Here is an 18,890-nt window from a genome sequence, read left to right as displayed (position 1 = left end):
GGAAGAGAGCTATATTTAAAGAGCACAATGGCTGGCATACAGATGTAGACAGTTTTGGAATTAGCTATGGACAAATCTAGCCTGATTGCTCTACAAATGTTTGCTAGCTCTCTTTTTTTAATTAAAAAACCTCATCCATTCTCACCATCTCCATCTGCCAGGAGAAAATGTATGCCTATTTTATTTGCGTATCCCTAACACATCTTTTTTGTGTGTTTCAAGAACTAGAATTTTTTTGGCCAAGAACTATAATTGTGATCTAATTTTAAAAGAAGCATTTCTTCTGTATTCAACTTAAAACTTCCACATCATTGCTATTTTTATGGCACAATTTCAGGTTAAAAGAGCACACGGACAAGTCAGTTGCTCTTCATCTCTTGCTATGGCAGGCTTAATACTTTCCCCTTTCCACTTTTGTGATGAAAACTTCAGCCTGGTTCAGTTTGCTCAGTCATTCCCAGACAATGACCTGAGGATGGCACTACAGTCAGAGAGCTGCTAGTTTGACCTAAGCAACAAATGGATTGAATATTTAAGAGCTTCTGAAGTTTCCCATGTATGGGGGAGGACTCCCTTGTAATCATTGTGACTCCTTGGAAGAAAGTAAAGTTGAAGCAATTCAAGGAAGGGTGTGGTTTTAACCCTATCTGGTCTCTGGCTGCTTCCACACATGATGGATAATGCACTTCCAGTGTTTTTTAGTGACCATTTGGAACTGGGTTTTTGGGTGTGAAACAAATCCACTTCCAAAGGATTTCTGGGATGTACTGAAAGTGCATTATTCATGTGACGGAATAGGGCCTTTCCTCCCACTGGTAGACCCCACTCTGCCTACCCCTCCCTTTCTGCCTCTGGCCAGGCACCTGAAGGGGCTGTCTCCCTTCCCTGTCTCTGGGTATTCGTTGCCACCACTGTCCCTATATGGGGTCCTGGTTAGGCAGGAGAGCCTCCTAACCCCACCCCCTCTGCTAGTGGGCCCAAGCGGTTGGGGAACTATGTGGAACAGAAGAGCTTTCCTCTGTCATCAAGTCTAAAACTCATTTATTGAACTGTTAACTATACACAGGTAAATAGTGAATGGACGGACGAAGAAAACCTACACAGAAACCCCTACTCTTATCTCCCTCATGCCCTAATTAGATGTCGTGTAGGGCAGGCCCAGTCCTTTGATACCTGGGGTTACACTAGATCTACCTCTCCCCTCGGAGCCATCTCTCCCTCAACTCTCCCGCCACCAACTGTCGACTTCCAACTCCCACCAACTTGCTCTCCCTCCAATCACATTCCGCTCCAGAACTCACCCTTCCCCTCTGCAGCACACAGAAAGACAACTCCAGAAACCACAAGGGTGTTTCTCCACAATTCAATGTGTGTGGAAATGGCCTCTGTCTTTGGGCGTGATAAACCATTCATTTACCACACATGCAGAGAGAAAACACAACTATTATTAGGTTAGACAATGTTGACGGTTGTGTTTCTGTATGAATCCTAACTGTGGCCTTAAGAACCCTGCTGGTCCAGCATCCTCTTGCTGACTATCCAGCCAGATGCCAGCCCTCCTCCATTGCTTGCACTCTAGTAACTGGAGAGGGTTGGGAAAATGAGGTTTCTGTTTTGCTGTCGGGGATATTGGCTGTTGATGGACTTACCCTTTATGGATCTGTGAAACCTTTTCTAAAAATCTAAACCAGCAGCAAATTCATAAATGGATTCTGGATTGCATGAAGCAGCACTTCTTTTTGTCTGGCCTGAATGTGCTAATAATTTCATTGGGTTAGATCACTGAGAAGGGAGAGAAAAAAAATCTATCCACTTTCTCCATGGCATTCATAATTTTGTACGTTTAGCTGTCCTTCTTGCTAAACGGAAAAGTCCAAATACGGCAGTTCTTGTGCCAATTCCTTGACTGCATTGGTGTCATTGGGTCTGTGGTACCCCTGGTGATTACAGTTCTATGTTCAAGAGTGTGTGGAGGGGAAGGGTCGTGTCTGCTGACACCCTCCCCGCAACTACCACCCCTCATCCCAACCTGTGTACACAAATCACCACCCACTTTAATCCTGCCATCCCAGCAAGGATCTCTAGGTGGTGTACATGTTCTCCCGTCCATTTTATCCTCACAGCAACTCTGAAGAATTTACTTTCTGTTTCTATTTTCTTTATAGATACCCTTACCATTCTCCCCAAGGAGGAAGGTAGCTTTTATAATTCTGCTCTCCTCCACTTTATCCCCACAACAACCCTGTGAGGTAGTTTAAGCTGAGTGTGTGTGACTGGCCTAAGGTCACCTGACATGCTTCCATGGCACAATGGAGATTTGAACCTGGTTCTTACATATCCTGATCTAACCACTACACCACATTGGCTCTCAATCAGTTTATGGTGAGAGAATGCTTTGTCCCCTGTTAGCTCCATAACAGCATGGGAATTTGAACATGGGTCTTACTGGTCCCAGTCCCAGATTCTCTGTGCTTTAAAACCCTTCACCCGTCCTGTAGATGACGGTGCTATTTGAGACTCCGGAAACAGATCTTCCCATGTGTTTCCTGATTACTTAGTGCCTATAGAAGCAAGTGGAGGCAACCTTTGAGTTTTGCAATAGGATCACAGTATAAATATTCAACTAATAGAAAACTCCTGGGAACATTCCGCCATTACTTTCGACTTGGATGGCAGCTGCTGCCTCAGTACAAGATGTGCTCTTGTTTTGAAAGATGCAAAGCAACAACAAATAAGAGCTATGAATAATTAAGCACCCCGGTGTCACATACAGGATGCTTTGAAACCAGAGTGCTCTCGACTTCTGGCAGGGGATGGTTGTTTATGAGTCTTCTGTTTATGAGTTTATGTAAGTGCAGGCAGCGAACTCGATGGAGGTGGGTGAGAGTTGTGCCCTGACCCTGTGGGCTGAATCCACATGTCCCAGCATAGCGCTAAACTGTCAAAATGATAGTGTCTTCCTGGCATGATTTCTGACATCATCACGCCACGATTCTGTTCTCGTGGTGCGATGACATCAGAAATCGCGTCAGGAAGACGCTATCGTTCTGACAGCGCTATGCTGGGACGTGTGGATTCAGCCCTTGCGAAGGATTATGCCATACGGCAGGCTTAGTCCATGGCCGTATTCCTCGGCTTGTGAGCACCTTTGGAATTTTGAGAGGGGTGGATAGTGCCACCCCCAAATGGCTGTCGTAGGAGACAGAGTCAAACATTATCCCACTTTGCAAAAAATAAAAATCAGAAGAGGAATAAAATGAAATGAAGTAAAGCCTGAGAGGAAGGGGTGAGGGGGAGAGAAGGGAGAATAAAAAGAAACAAAGGAAGGGAGAAAGCAAAGAAAGAATAAAAGGAAGGAAAACCTGAAGGGGGAATCAAGCCACACACTAGCCCTGTTCGCATGTTACAGTGAACGCACATTCATCATACCTGTACATGTATACATCTGTTGTAAGGAAGAGCCAATATGTGTTCAGTTTACAAAAGGAACAGGGGCCTAGTACCGGGACAAATACGACATTTGTGTCACACATTCAGCTGTGCATGTGTTGAATGTAACCTAAGAATTACTTAAATGCACATACAAAGAAAAATCAAGTGTACACTGTACATGGATTGTGCATGCATTCCCTACAACTTGTGAACAGGGTTACTACTGACTAAGGAAATCTCAGGTGCTTACCAGCCCTCCTGTCCTAGCAGTAGCTGCAGCTGCTACTGCAGCCATGGAAAACTTTCATTTCATCCACATTCAGTCTCAGCAAGAAAGGTGGACTATAAATAGATAAAATTCAAAAAGAGCAAGGGTAGCCAATAACAAGCCCTGCCTTACATTGGCTTACAAAAGCTTCGTTTCTTTGGTGTGAGGCCTGGCCCTGGCCCTGCCTTTTGCCTTCCCCTTTATTCCCCCGTATCCTGATTGGTTGAACAGCAACCAATCAAGGTTTTTTTTCCTGATTTTTTAAAAAAAAATAGCAACACAACTTTGGTGCCATGAAAAAGACAAAACAACCAAAGAAAAAAAAACCCTTTTAAATTTCCTCAGTCATCCACTGACCAGCCCTCAGACATCCACTGAGGAAATGGACAAGCCCTCAAAGCCCACGGCTGAATCACAGCATTTTTCTAGTGCAGAATAAAAAACAGCTACCACTTCCCTCAAAGTGTAGAATTAAAGAATCAAAGCAGTATGGGGCCAGAACCAGTGAATAATGTCATAGATCCAGAGGAGTTAGCCGTGTTAGTCTGTAGTAGCAAAATCAAAAAAAGTCCAGTAGCACCTTTAAGACTAACCAATTTTATTGTAGCATAAACTTTCGAGAATCACAGTTCTCTTCGTCAGATGCACGGAGGGCAAAAAGAAACTGGTCAGATATAGAGGAGGAGAGGGAGAGCGGAGTAGATGCAAACAGTTCCTTCTGATATGGAGATCAGTTTGCTTCTGTTGAGAAAATCAGTTACTGATTTCCTCAACAGAAGCAAACTGATCTCCATATCAGAAGGAGCTGTTTGCATCTCCATATCAGAAGGAGCTGTTTGCATCTACTCCACCCTCCCCTCTCCTCCTCTATATCTGACCAGTTTCTTTTTGCCCTCCATGCATCTGACGAAGAGAACTGTGATTCTCGAAAGCTTATGCTACAATAAAATTGGTTAGTCTTAAAGGTGCTACTGGACTTTTTTTGATAGTGAATAAAGTGGATCCAATTCTCAAGAGGTGAATACGCAGAAAGCCTGATGTAAAGTTCACCACATGGAAGAGGCCTTAGAGTAACTAAGATTTTTAAAAACTTGTTAGGAAAATGAGAAAAGCCCTGATGCCACTAACCAAAGGCCCACCTAGCCCTGCATCCTGTCTCCAACAGTGGCCAACTAGAAGTCCCCCAAGAAGGCATTTTGTCTCCAATGTGGTTTGCCTTTGGCAACCTGGTAATCAGAGGCACACAGGGCGTGTCCACGGAGGTTCCATTCTTAGTTCTCTTGCATAACAGCTGCTGACAGACTTGTGCAGGAAATATATCTATTCCTTTATAAGAACGACCTTGCCAGATCAAACTAAAGGTTCATCTGTTCCTGCAGCTGGTGTTTCCGACAGTAGCCAGTCAGCTGTTTCTGGCAAGCCCCTGAGCAAGACATGAATAACCCTGTTGCTTGTCCTCAAAACCTGGTATTCGGATATATTCCCTCTGAACAGAGAGGTTCTATTTAGCTTTCACCACTAATAGCTATTGATAGATTTATATTCCAGGAATTTATCTACTCTCTCTCCTATCCTTACCATTCGTAGGGCTGATTAACACATTACGAAGCCCATGTCGCAGACCTGTGACTGGTGCGAAGCCTCAATCAGAGGTGTGCCAGGAGTTCTGTGGTGGGAACTCAATGCCTAGTCATACAGGGCCCTGGTTTAGATCATGAGTGTGGTGCATAGACAAAAGGGGCTTGTGCACCCCCACCCCTCACCCGCAGTGCCATTATCCAACCCTGAAATAGCCCCAGGAAGATTGTTGGGCCTGTAGGGGAATTTTACACGTACTCCATCAGTAAATTCTATCTTCTGACCCAATCACAACCTCCCATTGCAGTGGGGCTGTGTGAGCCCTTTATGAAGGGAGCAGCGTATAGTGTAAACATTTAAATGAATTAATAAATAAAATGCTCTAAACTCCAGTACGTCAAAGGCAGGGTTACGGTTGAATCAAGTGACGCAGCAATGCAGAAGGATTCAAGGAGCAATCCTATAAACAGGTCTACTCAGAATCTTATTCAAGTCTATTCAATGGGCCTTATTTAAGATTTAAGAGAACAATAGGGTATTTGAGCCATATCTGTTCACAAAGTAACACTTAAATCGCCCATGTTTGCTGTTCAAATGAAAGAAGCCCAGTGATTAGATACGACAGAGTGGCACAGGCAGGGACACCTGCGGGATATTTCTCTTTCCCTTTGCACTTTCCTTCTTTCCCACAGCCCACTTGCACTCCCCGCCCCCATCCTTTATCTACCCACCTGCAGCACAGAGGTAGTGATGATGTGGCAGTGTGATGAGATCACAGGGGTGGGCAGTACTACTTTTGCCAGCAGATTACATTGCATTAATAATTACTTGCAAGTGAAAAGCCAGCACAGCATGCAAAGAGCTAGGCTAGAATCCTTTTTCTTGATTTTATAAATAATATGTATTGTGCTATGATTATTGTTCTTTATATGATGAAGGATATCTTCGCTGATTAATCACCTGACTTTCAGTCAATTAAGTGTTGGAGCTTATATATACGTAAAACCATGATTTCGGATACAAAAGAAGACATTTTCTCCATCTTTAGGCATATTTTGTTTTTATGACAGTAAACAGTGCAAAAAAATAAGAATTTCCCCAGCAGTATGCATTCAGGGGTGTATTGCCCCTGCACATGGAGGTTCCATTTCTAGCTATCACTGATGAGGACTCAGGTGATGTAATGTTCTTGCAGTGAACATGGCAGTGTAATTCCAGAGGTGTAGCCATGTTAGTCTACTGCAGCAAAGAAAAACAGTAATAGTAATGCCAACATAAGTTTCCATGCATTAGATCTCACTTGTTTAGATGCATATTTACCTCTTGGCATCTCAATACAAATTAGTGGCACTATTAAATGCATGGGTGATAAGAGCTTCCAGCCCCTGAACCTCTCTTAGTAGTATTTGAACAGGCTCTCTAAGAAAGGAGTTCATCCGAAGGTGTTACCGTAATCATTCATCAACACTTCAAGATCTGCCTATCGCTTTTCTGTTAACAAGGGTATTTTTTGAAGCACCTGATTAACTCTGCCTACGAGTGATGAGTTATATCTCCAGAGTGTTATGTCCCTAATCAGGGATTCTCTGGGTAAGTCTGGTTGGAAGGGGGTCCGGCAGTGGTAGGCAATAGCAACATCCATAGAAACATCCAGGCTTTCTCCAAATGCCTGGAGAACAGAGTGCACAGACGTCTGAACCACTTTTCTCGGGTTGACAATCATTTTCTGTGGGTTGATAACTTCTTTTCGATCCGGTTCTCGTAACACATGCTGCAGTATGTTGACTCCAGGTACTGTGTTCCATGACGGAATGTCAGCAGAAGTAAATACGGTGTTAGGAAAAACGTGGTTCTCAAACAGGAAAATACCAATCTCTGGGTTTTGGTCCTGAAGATCTTGCATCATGGTCTTCCAGTCTGGATATTGAATGGGCAGAATGATTTCATCAATGTCATTAAGCAAAACATACCTACTTCTGTACATATTCCGGTAGATGCAGTCATTCAAGGCTGCAATTTGACCATAGTAACCAATCTGAATCCCGTCATTACTGAAAAACCATTCGGTAGAAACATTGAGGTAGGCTGTGATTGGCCAGGAGACTATCTCAACCGTCCCTTCTGCCATATAAAACTCCAGGACTTTCTCCATCAGTTGGCTGCAGCTATTCTTGTAGATGACCACCCTCTGCACTCCGAGAAGTTTATACATTTCCATGCTCTGTATGAATTGCAAGACATTGCTGTAGTTTCCAAACATGGTGGAGATGCACATGGTGAAATCCACAAGAGAGTTTGTGAGCCCACGATTCTGTATTTCAAAGCGAGGTAGCATGTCAAGGTTTCCTTGAGGAAACCAGTGAAATGACACATACGGTGGATCACAATCTGTGGGTTCCATACAAAGCAAGTCTGCCACTGCATAGGGGAATCCAAATCGATCTTCATGAACATCTATCAAAGCCTTGGAAATGTGTACGTCATTGCCAGTTGGGCAACAGAATAAGCAGTAAACTTCCTTAATTTCCTCATGGGGCACAATCCCAATCACCCGGACAAGTTTCTTTACCCTATTATCAAAATAAGGGGTAATAATTAAGGTTTTGTTGTCGCTCAAAGCCGAGATTGAGTTATTGACGATCTCACCTCTGCAGAAGCCTTTGTTCTTGTGCACGACAGTTTTGGGTAGGAAAGAATACTTCTGCATCCGGAGGTAGGAAATCATCAGCATGCAAACAAAACCCACCAGACATACAGCAGTGGCCAAATAAGTTTTTCTTCTAAAACGGATCATCTCCAACTTGGACTTCACTCCAATGTGAACACACAGCTGAGCCTGCAAAAGAAACAAGGCAAAAGCTGATGGTATTGGTACAGCGATAACACGTATCTTCTTTTGGCAAAGCAGGAGGGGAAATGGTGCTGTGTCTTGTGATGCTCTAGGAATTTTCCTGATCTCTATATTCTTTACCACAGAGATCAGGGGGGAAATCCTAGAATGTTGTGTGACATGGTGATGTCACTTCCAGGTTTCTAGCCAGAAGTTATGAGAGCCAGTTTGGTGTGGTGGTTAAATTTAAGAGTGTGGGACTCTAATCTGGAGAGCCGGGTTAGATTCCCCACTCCTCCACTTGAAGCCAGCTGGGTGACCTTGGGCTAGTCACAGTTTTCTGGAGCTCTCTCAGCCCCACCCACCTCACAGGGTGTTTTGTTGTGGAGATAATAATGGCATGATTTGTAAGCCACTCTGAGTGGGTGTTAAGTCATCCTGAAGGGTGGTATATAAATCGAATGTTATTATTGTTATTATTATTAAGGTATTGCACAATGTGGTGTTGTCAGTCTTGCAGCAACTTGGAGCTTGGCTGGCAGCCTTAGATTCACACCTGACTTTTCTATCTCAACTCCTCCCTTTTCCCCTTACACAGGGAATTTACACTTGAAAGATTCATAATAGAATTCACAATTAACCTCTCTGCCTCAACAACTCCTTCCCACCCCTGTCTTATAATCTTTCTTGTAAGGAGAATTCCCAATATGATTGCCTCTTCACATTTCTAAAGAAGTGAGCAGTGGCTCATGAGAGCTCAGTATTGAAAAAAAATGTTGTTAGTTTTTAAGGTGCCACTGGATTTTTGTTTTAGAAAGCATTAGCAAGAGATATTGGAAGGGTGCAGGAGAGTATGCATTTATTTAACCCAAAGAACGCCCCCCTAACTCTGAAAGCAGTAAAATATAGTTACTTGCCAAGTAGATGAATATATTATACAGAGCCCTTCAGTAATGCAAGGTAGCAATACGAGGGGAAGTAGGATGTGAGCAATGAAATCCAAATTGGTAGAAGAACTTGAGATCTGCAAACATGTTCCTGTTGTTGTTTGTGAAAGATTAGAAGGTATATAGAAAGGAAATACAGACTCCAAACCTCATGTTTCCCATGGGATACAATGCAAGGGGCTTGCAGGTCTGAGGGTAAGGGGTGAGTTATCCCACCCATAAATGTAGTTTCAGGTGGGTAGCTGTGTTGGTCTGCAGTGGAAGAGCAAGATCCAGGTCCAATAGCACCTAAAAGACCAACTAGATTTCCAAGGTATGAGTTTCAAGAGTCAAAACTCCCTTGATACATATCTGACGAAGGGAGTTTTGACTCAGCTCATACCTTGGAAATCTTGTTGGTCTTTTAGGGTGCTATTTAACCCCACCCAGCAACCCACTGATTTTCCTCAGAAAAATTATTATTGTTGATATTGTTGTTACTACCAAAATATTTAGCCTATCTTTCTGACCTCATAGGGCCACCAAGGGGGCTAATAAATTCAAAACAAACATATTAAAACATACATCTGAGTGGCTCTTAATTCGCACCCACCCACCCCTCAGCAGTCAAGTACCCTTCTACAGGGGAGGGAATGGACTTGTGGCGGGGCATTTGTACCCAAGAATCACTGGATTTGGGATAGTACTCTTCCCTTCAAACTGCTGGCTTTTCCCTACAAGTAGGATATCCCTCAGGGCCATAGTCTTTTTTTTCTCTAGCCGGGACTCTAACATTTTCTGGTAGGTCATCAAAGACTGGAATGGAAATCCAATGTTTTCTTCAGAATTAACAGAAACTTCTACAGCCCTGTTGCCTGAGCATCTTGTATACACTTTATTTTCTATAAATTGTTAGTTCCAGAAACCTACAGGGCAAAGGAGAACAGGAGATCTTTTGTTTTCTGTTTGCTTTAGGGCATTCTGGCTTGGCTGCCTTATAAAGAACACCTTACCTAAGTAATTAAGCACTTCCTCAACTTTTCCATTATTAAACACCTCGCTATGCTAATCATCCCAATTGCTCGAAGAGGAATTTTTCAGTATGATTTAAGCGTGACATTGGTTCTCAAGAAACACACACCCTAAGCCAAAGGGAATCTTTGCGACTGTTTTTTAACCTAGAAATGTTCCTATTTGAGGGGGGGGGGAAACCCTAAAAATCAATCCAGTCTAGCTTCATGTTTCCTTTCTGATTGTTGCCCCCCTCCAAATAACAGCAGCTATTCATCAGTGGTACCATGCTACTGAACATAGAGGTTCCACTTAGTCATCATGACTATAAACCGACTTCTCCTCAAATTCCTTTAGCTCTGTTTTGAAGACTTTCAAACCAGTGGCCATCACTACATTTTGTGGCCGTAAGTAAGTACTTCCTTTGTTTCTGTTCTTTTTTCTCATTTTCTTTGGATGACCCTGAATTGTTAGTGTTGTGGGGAGGAAGGTGAAATATTCCTGTGTACCCACTTCATATTATGCATAATTTTACAAACCGTTGTCACGCCCCATGCCTTATGATCATCATTTTCCTAAAATGAAAAACACACAGATGTGTTTAAGAAACCCTCATTCTTTAAATGGAAGCTGCAGTGTTACAAGTGATAGATTCCACCCCCCTCTCAAAAACCTTTCTCTCTGCTGTAAACAAATCATTTCATCCTCTTATTTGCTGAGATACCAAAGATGTGGGGGTGGGCTGTATTATAGCCATGGTAACGTCACAATGGGCATGCATTTCCTGTTTGGATGAGGGATGGGGAAGCATGGAAGGGAAGCTAGTTTACTACACAGAACGTGCATGTACTCTTTAACAAAAAGCACAAGTAAACATAACTTTCAAGGCATGATTCTTTTTAAAGACATTGGATCAGTCCAAATATAATACAAAACTGTGATGTAATTCAATTATGGTGAGTATGATTGTCTGAAAGAGGTAGGGGCCATGGTAACCTTAATCTCTATGCATTTTCACTAGCAGCAGGTCCTTCAGAAAAGTGGCAAAATGGCATCTCTATAGGGACAAATGATTCATCAAGGAAGCGCAGTCATCTGTCTACCGGAGAGTCTTGACCCAGAGGTTGAAGACCACTGCTATAAGGTGTTAGCTATCCCTCCAAGTGTCACCTGCAAATCTGTAAGGATTCCTTCCACCCCTTCAACCAAGTAATTGTTAAAAAGAGTGTCAGGCTTAGGACAGAGTCCTGTGTTACCCTACATGAGATTACCCTCAAGAGTGATAGTGCCATTAGTGAACACTCATTGAATTAAGTTCTCTTACCAAAGGTGGATCAACTTGATGGTACTGTCATCTAATGACCTGAACTTAGGCCATTTCCACACATCCTTAAAGGGATGGCCCACTCACCAAATGCTGGCGGCTTTTCCCCTTGACTCCAGATGTCTCTTTTTTCAAAATGGTTTCAGGCTGCTTGGCATCTGTTTCTCTGGCACCTTTTCAGGGACCATGGGCAAGTGTGTTCCCAGAAAAGGTGCAGGAAAAAAGGAAGCAAAACAGTCTGCAACTATTTTGAAAACAGAAACGTCTGGAGTCAAGGGGAAAAGCTGCTAGCGTTCGGTAAGTAGGCTGTCTCTTTAAGGATGTGTGGAAATGGCCTTAGTCAGCTAGCCAGCCAAAAGAGCATTCACTTTGTGAAATGCCCTGTTGAAAACAAGGTATAGTATGTGCACATTTCCACAATCCAATTGATCAAAAAACAAAATGGGATGGATCCAGTGAGCTTTTCTACTCCATCCCATTTAATTCTACTCTTTATTACTCACGGAGCTGGCCGACCTGAAGAGGGCTGGAAGACGTCTAGAAAGACGCTCACACAGAAACTGATAGAGCTTGCTACAGAGGATCTATGAAGCCGAAATGAAAGCAGCGAAGAAACGTTACTTCTCAGCAACCGTTGTGGCGGCTAGTTCCCGACCGTCCCAATTGTTCAGGGTATCCAGACACCTTCTAAGCCCTAAATCTGAACCTTTACAGTCCCAAGAACAGACAATTAGCTGCGAGGCCTTTGCTAAGTTTTTCACTGATAAAATAGCATGAATACGCTCTGATCTAGATGCTAGCTACAATACAAACTATAAGAAATGCTTAATACACCATCTGGCCTATATTTGGACTGCTTTGAACCAATTACAATGACAGACCTTAACAGGATTCTGGCATCTATGAAAGCCACTACTTGTGCGCTTGATCCTTGCCCATCTTGGCTGTTAAAATCAAGTAAAGATCACATAAGTGAACCACTGAGATCTATTGTAAATAGAAATGAGCATGAACCGGAAAAAACCGACCCATGCAGTTCATGGTTCGTCACAACGAACTTTCATGAAACTGCCCTGCTTCATGAACCAGTTCATTTGGTTCGTGAAAACATCACATTCAGGTCAGCAAATCATCACTTCCGGGCCAGCAAAAGGCCACTTCTGGGTCAGCAGAAGGTCTACAGGAAGTCCATCCCCTGTTGCTTAGGAAGCTGATTGATCAGCACCAGGCTGTTTGTAGTGACAAACCAAAAAATGAACCAAATGAACCAGACTAAAGTTCGTGTCAGTTCGTCAGAAATGGGCTCAATCACTAACTCAGAGCACCTTCTCCCAGCTGCTCAAACAGGCAATTATCTGTCCGCTAATTTAAAAACCATCTCTAGACAAAACTGATGTGGCCAGTTATCGTCCAGTCTCTAATCTGCCCTTTCTGGGCAAAGTGATTGAGAGAGCAGTAGCTGACCAACTCCAGATCTTCTTGGAAAACTCTAGCGCTCTAGACCCTTTCCAGTCTGGATTCAGACCAGGACATGGGACAGAGACAGCACTAGTAGCATTAGTGGATGATCTCCGTCTAAATATAGACAAAGGCCATGCTTCTGTATTGCTCCTCCTGGATCTATCTGCAGCCTTTGACACTGTAGACCATGCCATCCTGTTGAGGCATTTAGAAACAGAAGTGGGCATCAAAGGATGTGCCTTGTACTGGTTTAAATTGTTTCTCATGGAACGGACTCAAACGGTTGCTGTCGGAGATCAGCTATTTCTGTAATGGGAACTATCTTGTTGCCAATGGGAACTATCTTGCACCACAGGGCGCAATCTTATCTCCCATGTTATTCAACCTCTACGTAAAACCTTTAGGAGAACTCATTCGCAGCTATGGAATTGGTTGTCATCAACATGCAGATGACACCCAACTCTATATCTTGCTATCCACAGGATGCAGTAGAAATCTTAGATCGCTGCCTGACAGCCATAGTGAAATGGCTGAAAAATAACAAATTAAAATTGAACCCAGACTAGACTGAAATGATGCTTGTTGGGAAGTCAGAGATCTTGAAAGACATTGTACTTCCCACTTTTGATGGAGTTCATTTGACCCTTGCAGACTCCGTTAAGAGTCTAGGGGTTATACTGGATCCAGCGCTACTACTAGAAAAACAAGTTAAGGCAGCTGCAAAAAATGCTTACTACAATCTCACTCTAGCCTGCAAGATGGCTTCTTATCTCAACACAGCTGACCTGGCCACCTGGATCCATGCTATGGTAACATCAAAACTTGACTATTGTAATGCACTATACATTGGTCTCCCATCTAAGTTAACAAGGAGGCTCCAATTAGTGCAAAATGCTGCAGCTCAACTGTTAGCAGGAGCGAGCAGGAGCTTTAGCATCACTCCCATCCTACAGTCACTCCATTGGCTACCTGTCAGTTACCATGCTCAATTCAAGGTATTGGTTATTACATACAAATCTCTTCATGGCTTTGGTCCGACATACCTACGGAACAGCCTTCCTCCCTATGTCCCTCCACGGCAGCTTTGCTCATCTGAACAGGGTCTCTTGCAGGTGCTAGCCTGCACATGGGCGAAATTAACAGCAGCCTGTACATGGGTTTTCTCTGTGGTGCCCCTGCCCTATGGAACGGCCTACCTGAGGAGGTCAGGAGAGCCTCCACTCTCTTGGCTTTCCGCAAACAATGCAAAATCTAATTATTCAAAAAGTCTTTTTACTCAAATAGGAGGGCTATACTGTAGGGAGAGGGTCTCAGATATTTTGCTAATGAGTTAGGAACCATAGACTTCACCATTATGCTGCCTTACATATTATCTGTTGCTTTAAATATGTACTCCTATATACTATCTGTGCTTCATGTTGTTTAATGTCAGTCCTAGAATTGATTATGTTCTGTTTCAGCAATTCTTCAACCCCATATTGGATCCTTGCTAATAGTATGTCTTTGTAAACTTGTATTCATTTACCCTATGACATTGTTTATGGAAATGTTCTTGACACTGTATGGAAATGCCTGCCCTTGTCCTTGCCACTGATTGTACTAATCTCACACTATGTAATCCACCTTGAGTCTCAGTGAGAAAGGCAGGCTATAAATGACATAAATAAATAAATAATATTACAAGTGCCGTCCTACATGGCTTTAGTTCATGCAGGTCCCATTATCCCGAGCATAGTCTTTTGCTGGTCAAAGGGACCCCATCTGTTTTAACCAACAGAAAAGCTGGTTGGGTCCAAATGATTAAGAGGAGTCTAGCCGGCTTTCTTGATGCTGGGCTTCTACGAGTGCATTGTTTACAAGATACTTACAGGCTGACTGCTTAATCATCTGTTCGGATATCTCCCCCTGTAAGGCAGACTGTTCTGTTGTTTCCTGGATGTTCCTCCTCCTCCTCTTTGAAGATTAGGTCAACATTTGCCAATTCCTGGTCCTGTGGCACCTCACCACCCCTCCAGGTTTTCTCAAAGGTAATGGTCAGAGGTTTTTGTGTGTACATCAGCAAGGTTCTTTAGTACCCTAGGATGCAATTCATTCAGCCCTGGAGACTTAAGGTAGCTAAGTATTTCCTGACCAACTACTTCTCAGTTGTGAGCTGCAATCCTATCCCTTCATTCATGCTGAGTTGCATCCAGTTCTTCTTCTGGGAGACGAACAAGGCACAAGAGAAGTTGTGCTATCCCTCTTTCTCTGTCACCCGTTAATACTTCCCCATCCTCACTGAGCAGTAACTCATTCCTTCCTTTTCTGCTGACTTTGAACATACTTGAAAAAGCCCTTTTGTTATTCTTAGAATCCTGCACCAACCTGGGCTAATTTCGAATGTTAGCTTGTCTGATGCTTTCCCTACCAGGTGGATCAACTCAACTGTAGACATTCCCAGTGAGCTGTCCTATTTCCCCTGCATCTCATTTCTGATTTTCTGCCTCAGGAATCTTCCCTGTAAGTTAAACGGCCAGTCTGTCGCTGCAAAAAACCAAATTAACAAAATGCCTCCTTATACAAAACCAACACGTAAGGGTGAGCTGGAAAGCTCCTTCCCAACTTGCTAGCTTTCTGTGTGGAAGGAATTTTTTGGTATGGGGTCACATTCCACTATGTGAGCCTTGCTCCATCAGAAGTCTGAAGTGAGACAGACAAGGAAGATTTAGTGAGAAGTAGGTGTGGGCTGTCTTTCATATCTCAGCTGCACCAGATGGCCCCACTCATTGCAACATCATTGACAGGACGGTGCAAGTTAAAAATCAGATACACCTTTGAATGGAGCCAGCTTGTGTTTGTATTTTCATTGCAAAGGATAACATTTTGCATAGTATTTTCATGGGCATGACAGATCCCACACTGAGCTAAGGGTTGTGTTATGTTTGTTCCCCTTCAATACAAGCGTGTGCCCTATTGTGTCTGATTAAAGGGGCAGGAATGGAGACACCCTATCTCTGCAGCCCCACTGCTTCCCCTTCATCCCAACCCTCCTCCCATATCAGACTTCTTGGATGGGGGGAGATAGTGCATAGCCCTGGACATGCAACATGTATGTAAAGCTTTGAGTTTCATGTGCATTATCGGTTTGTGATCCTTGCAACCCAGTATTGTTATCTTCTGTGCTGCAGATGGGAGGCTGAGAACAAAGAGACTAGCCTAAGGCAAACTAATGAATTTGTGGCAATGGCAAGATTTGAACTGAAGACCTCCCAGCTCACAGCTGTTTCTTTTAGCCAATATGCTACATCTGCTCCATGTGCAGAAGGAAGGGTGGGAGCGCACCTGCCTCCTTTGATGTACACTCAGACTAGGATTGGCACACAACCTACACACATAAAAGGGTCTCTCCCTGTGTTTGGGCCCCCTCGAATGGTAATCTTGGCAGAGATGAAGCCCTGCATTCTGAAAGTGAATGGTTTAATGTCAGCATTAGGTTGCGCAGTCATAAGGCTGGCAGGCGCAACCCCTAGCCTTCCTCTGTGTGCATTGCCAGCACATAGTTGTATTCAACCTGTACAGGGCTTTTGCATCTGCTTCCTCAACCATGGGGCTGTCCCTGGTCAGTAGTGGCCCTCCATTTACCTAGGAGAGCATCATATCTTTTCTAGCCTCATTGCATTGTGTCTCCCCTGGCCCCAACTCCTGACAGCGCAATCCTTCCTTTCCTCCATAGAAATGACTTGTAGCCATTTCTTTAAATAGAAGCAATGAAAGATGAACATCAGACACCATCAGAGCGGCGATAAATCTAAATCTAATGGTGATCTTGGTGCTTGGAAAGAGAAGCAAATTTTCCTCCTGTAAGCAATGCCCTGCAACTTTACCCACATCTATTCCTTGTATGGAAAAAAACAATGGGGTGAGTGGGATGGGGTGGGAGAGACAATCTTGAGCTGATAACTGCTGGCAGGGAAAATGTTAAGTAACCTTCCTCTCGTCACTCTGCCCAGCTGCTCCTCTGGTCCCATTTTCTTCTTTCAGATGCTTTTCATTAGAACAAACAAAGAATCAAGGCTTTATTAGATGCAGTATTTGACAAAGAGAGCTTTGATGCTTGTAAGCTTACTCCCTGGAAATCTTGTTGGTCTTTAAGGTGCTACTGGACTTGAATCTTACTCTTCTGCAGCAGACCAACATAGCTATCCTCTTGAAAAACTGTCTTAGAGGCAGTGTAATTTATCCCCTTTGGGGAAGACTAAAATTGAGGTTTCTAGGTCACATAGAAGTACCTTGTTGTTTCTGCCTCCGGGACATGTGGAAGTATCCTAAATAATATTTCTATAAATGGCTGAGCAAATGAAATTCAAACATCTTTGTATTTAATTTTTTTCTATATCTGTTATTTAAATTATATTAAACAACACAGATTCTTTTAAATGACCTGTACCTTAGTCTAAAAACCCTACTTAACAACAACAACAATAACAAAAACCCTAAACAACATAAAGTTAAAAACTAAAGACAGTACCTGCTCTCTTCCAGAATGTCAGATGCACACGGGAATTCTCTTTTTTTCTTCTTGGAGCGAACAAACATTCAGAGACAAATGTCTTTTGGGAAATGTTCTGGAGCAGGAAATTTAGAATCAGTTGCCAGCCTTCATGCTCCTGAATCGGCTCCAGGAAATCTCTTTTTCCCCAGTAAATAAGATTTCCTACTAATTGTTTACCATTTGGAAATTCGTTATTGAAATATTGTTATATGTCTAATTGTTTTAATAAATGAGAAGGATGGAAGAGCAGCAAATCCTAAGACATAACCCAGCACTCTGCAGTTTTCATCAGTAACTCTTGGCATAGTTTAAGCTTGTCTGGAAAAGCTTGTTTGGAAAACAGGTTTTTCTTGCCCGAAGGAAGGCAGATGGCTGCTTGGTCTCCATTTAGGGCAATCTTGAAATACTTATTGTGGCTGTAATGTCAATCTGCAAAAGAAAAAGTGTGGAGAGCACATTTGGGTTCCAGCTTTTAAATACTCCTGGGGAAAACAGACAAAACGTTGTCCTCCCTAAGGGCTTTACCACATGAGCCACTGCTCCTGGGTCCTAGTAAGCATATTTGTGCTGGGAGGGACTTCCTGGCTGAAACTTAGATTCTCAGGTGTGTGGGCATCGATTCAGGTTATGATAGGGTTGCCAGCTATCACGTGGGGTATGGCAATCTCCGGGGATTATAGTTGATCAGATGACAAAGAGATCATCAGCACCCGTTGGTGTTGTCAGGTTCTGCCAGGTAGATCTCAATAACTTCACGACATTGAGTCCAGAACTGCATGAGTTAAAGCTTTATTGATAACCTACTGGTTCAGCAATCCATTACAGGAACATTGCCAGGAATGAAGTTCTATGCCAAGCCCCAAACCTATATTGAAGTCTAAGTACAGCCCAGTTCCCACCCCCCTAGCTGCCAGCCTAGCCTAGGTTCCCACTTCCCATCCCCAATAGCTACAGTGTGCGTGTAAAGCAAAAAGCAAAGCAACTGGGAACAAACGGGAAGAGGATGTTTTAGGAAGTTCAGGAATTCCAAGGTTATGTATCCATGACAATGGTTCTTCTTCTCAGGCTGAAAGTTGGAGACACGCAGATAAGCTCGGGAGGACCCCTCCCTCCTCTGCACACTTTCACAAGACAGAGACAGGTTTCTAAAATAAGAGCACAACATCCGTTAGAGTCCCGTCCTTTGCCCAGGCTCTTAACAGTTTGGTGTAGTGGTTAGGAGCGCAGGACTCTAATCTGGAGAACCGGGTTTGATTTAATGCCACCCTCCAAAGCAGCCATTTTCTCTAGGAAGGTAGGTTCAGGTGGGTAGCCATGTTGGTCTGTAGGCGAAGAGCAAGATTTGGGTCCAGTAGCACCTTAATGACCAGTTGATCTCTAAGGTGCTCCTGGGTCCAAATTGCGATTTTCTCGAGTGGAACTGATCTCTGTGGTCTGGAGATCAGTTGTAATTAGGGTTGCCAGTCCTCCACTGGGGGCAGGGGATCCCCCACTCCCACCCTCCACCCCCCGTCCCTACTCACCTGGCC

The 18,890-nt window shown here is 43.4% G+C and overlaps 1 protein-coding gene across 1 annotated transcript; it reads right to left on the bottom strand.

Moving 5' to 3' along the window:
• Nucleotides 1-6,331: 6,331 nt before the first annotated feature.
• Nucleotides 6,332-17,614, bottom strand: LOC129342480 (uncharacterized). The gene is made up of 2 exons (XM_054998274.1): nucleotides 17,338-17,614; nucleotides 6,332-8,114 (listed from the first exon to the last, which is right to left on the bottom strand). Exon 2 carries the CDS (start codon nucleotides 8,070-8,072, stop codon nucleotides 6,759-6,761), a length of 1,314 nt encoding a protein of 437 aa, XP_054854249.1. The 5' UTR covers nucleotides 8,073-8,114; nucleotides 17,338-17,614; the 3' UTR covers nucleotides 6,332-6,758.
• Between the last annotated feature and the right edge of the window lie 1,276 nt (nucleotides 17,615-18,890).

Source organism: Eublepharis macularius, chromosome 14 (assembly GCF_028583425.1).
Source record: "Eublepharis macularius isolate TG4126 chromosome 14, MPM_Emac_v1.0, whole genome shotgun sequence".
NCBI lineage: Eukaryota > Metazoa > Chordata > Lepidosauria > Squamata > Eublepharidae > Eublepharis > Eublepharis macularius.
The sequence above is the reverse complement of the archived record's forward strand: the minus strand, read 5'-3'. Positions and strand labels throughout refer to the sequence as shown.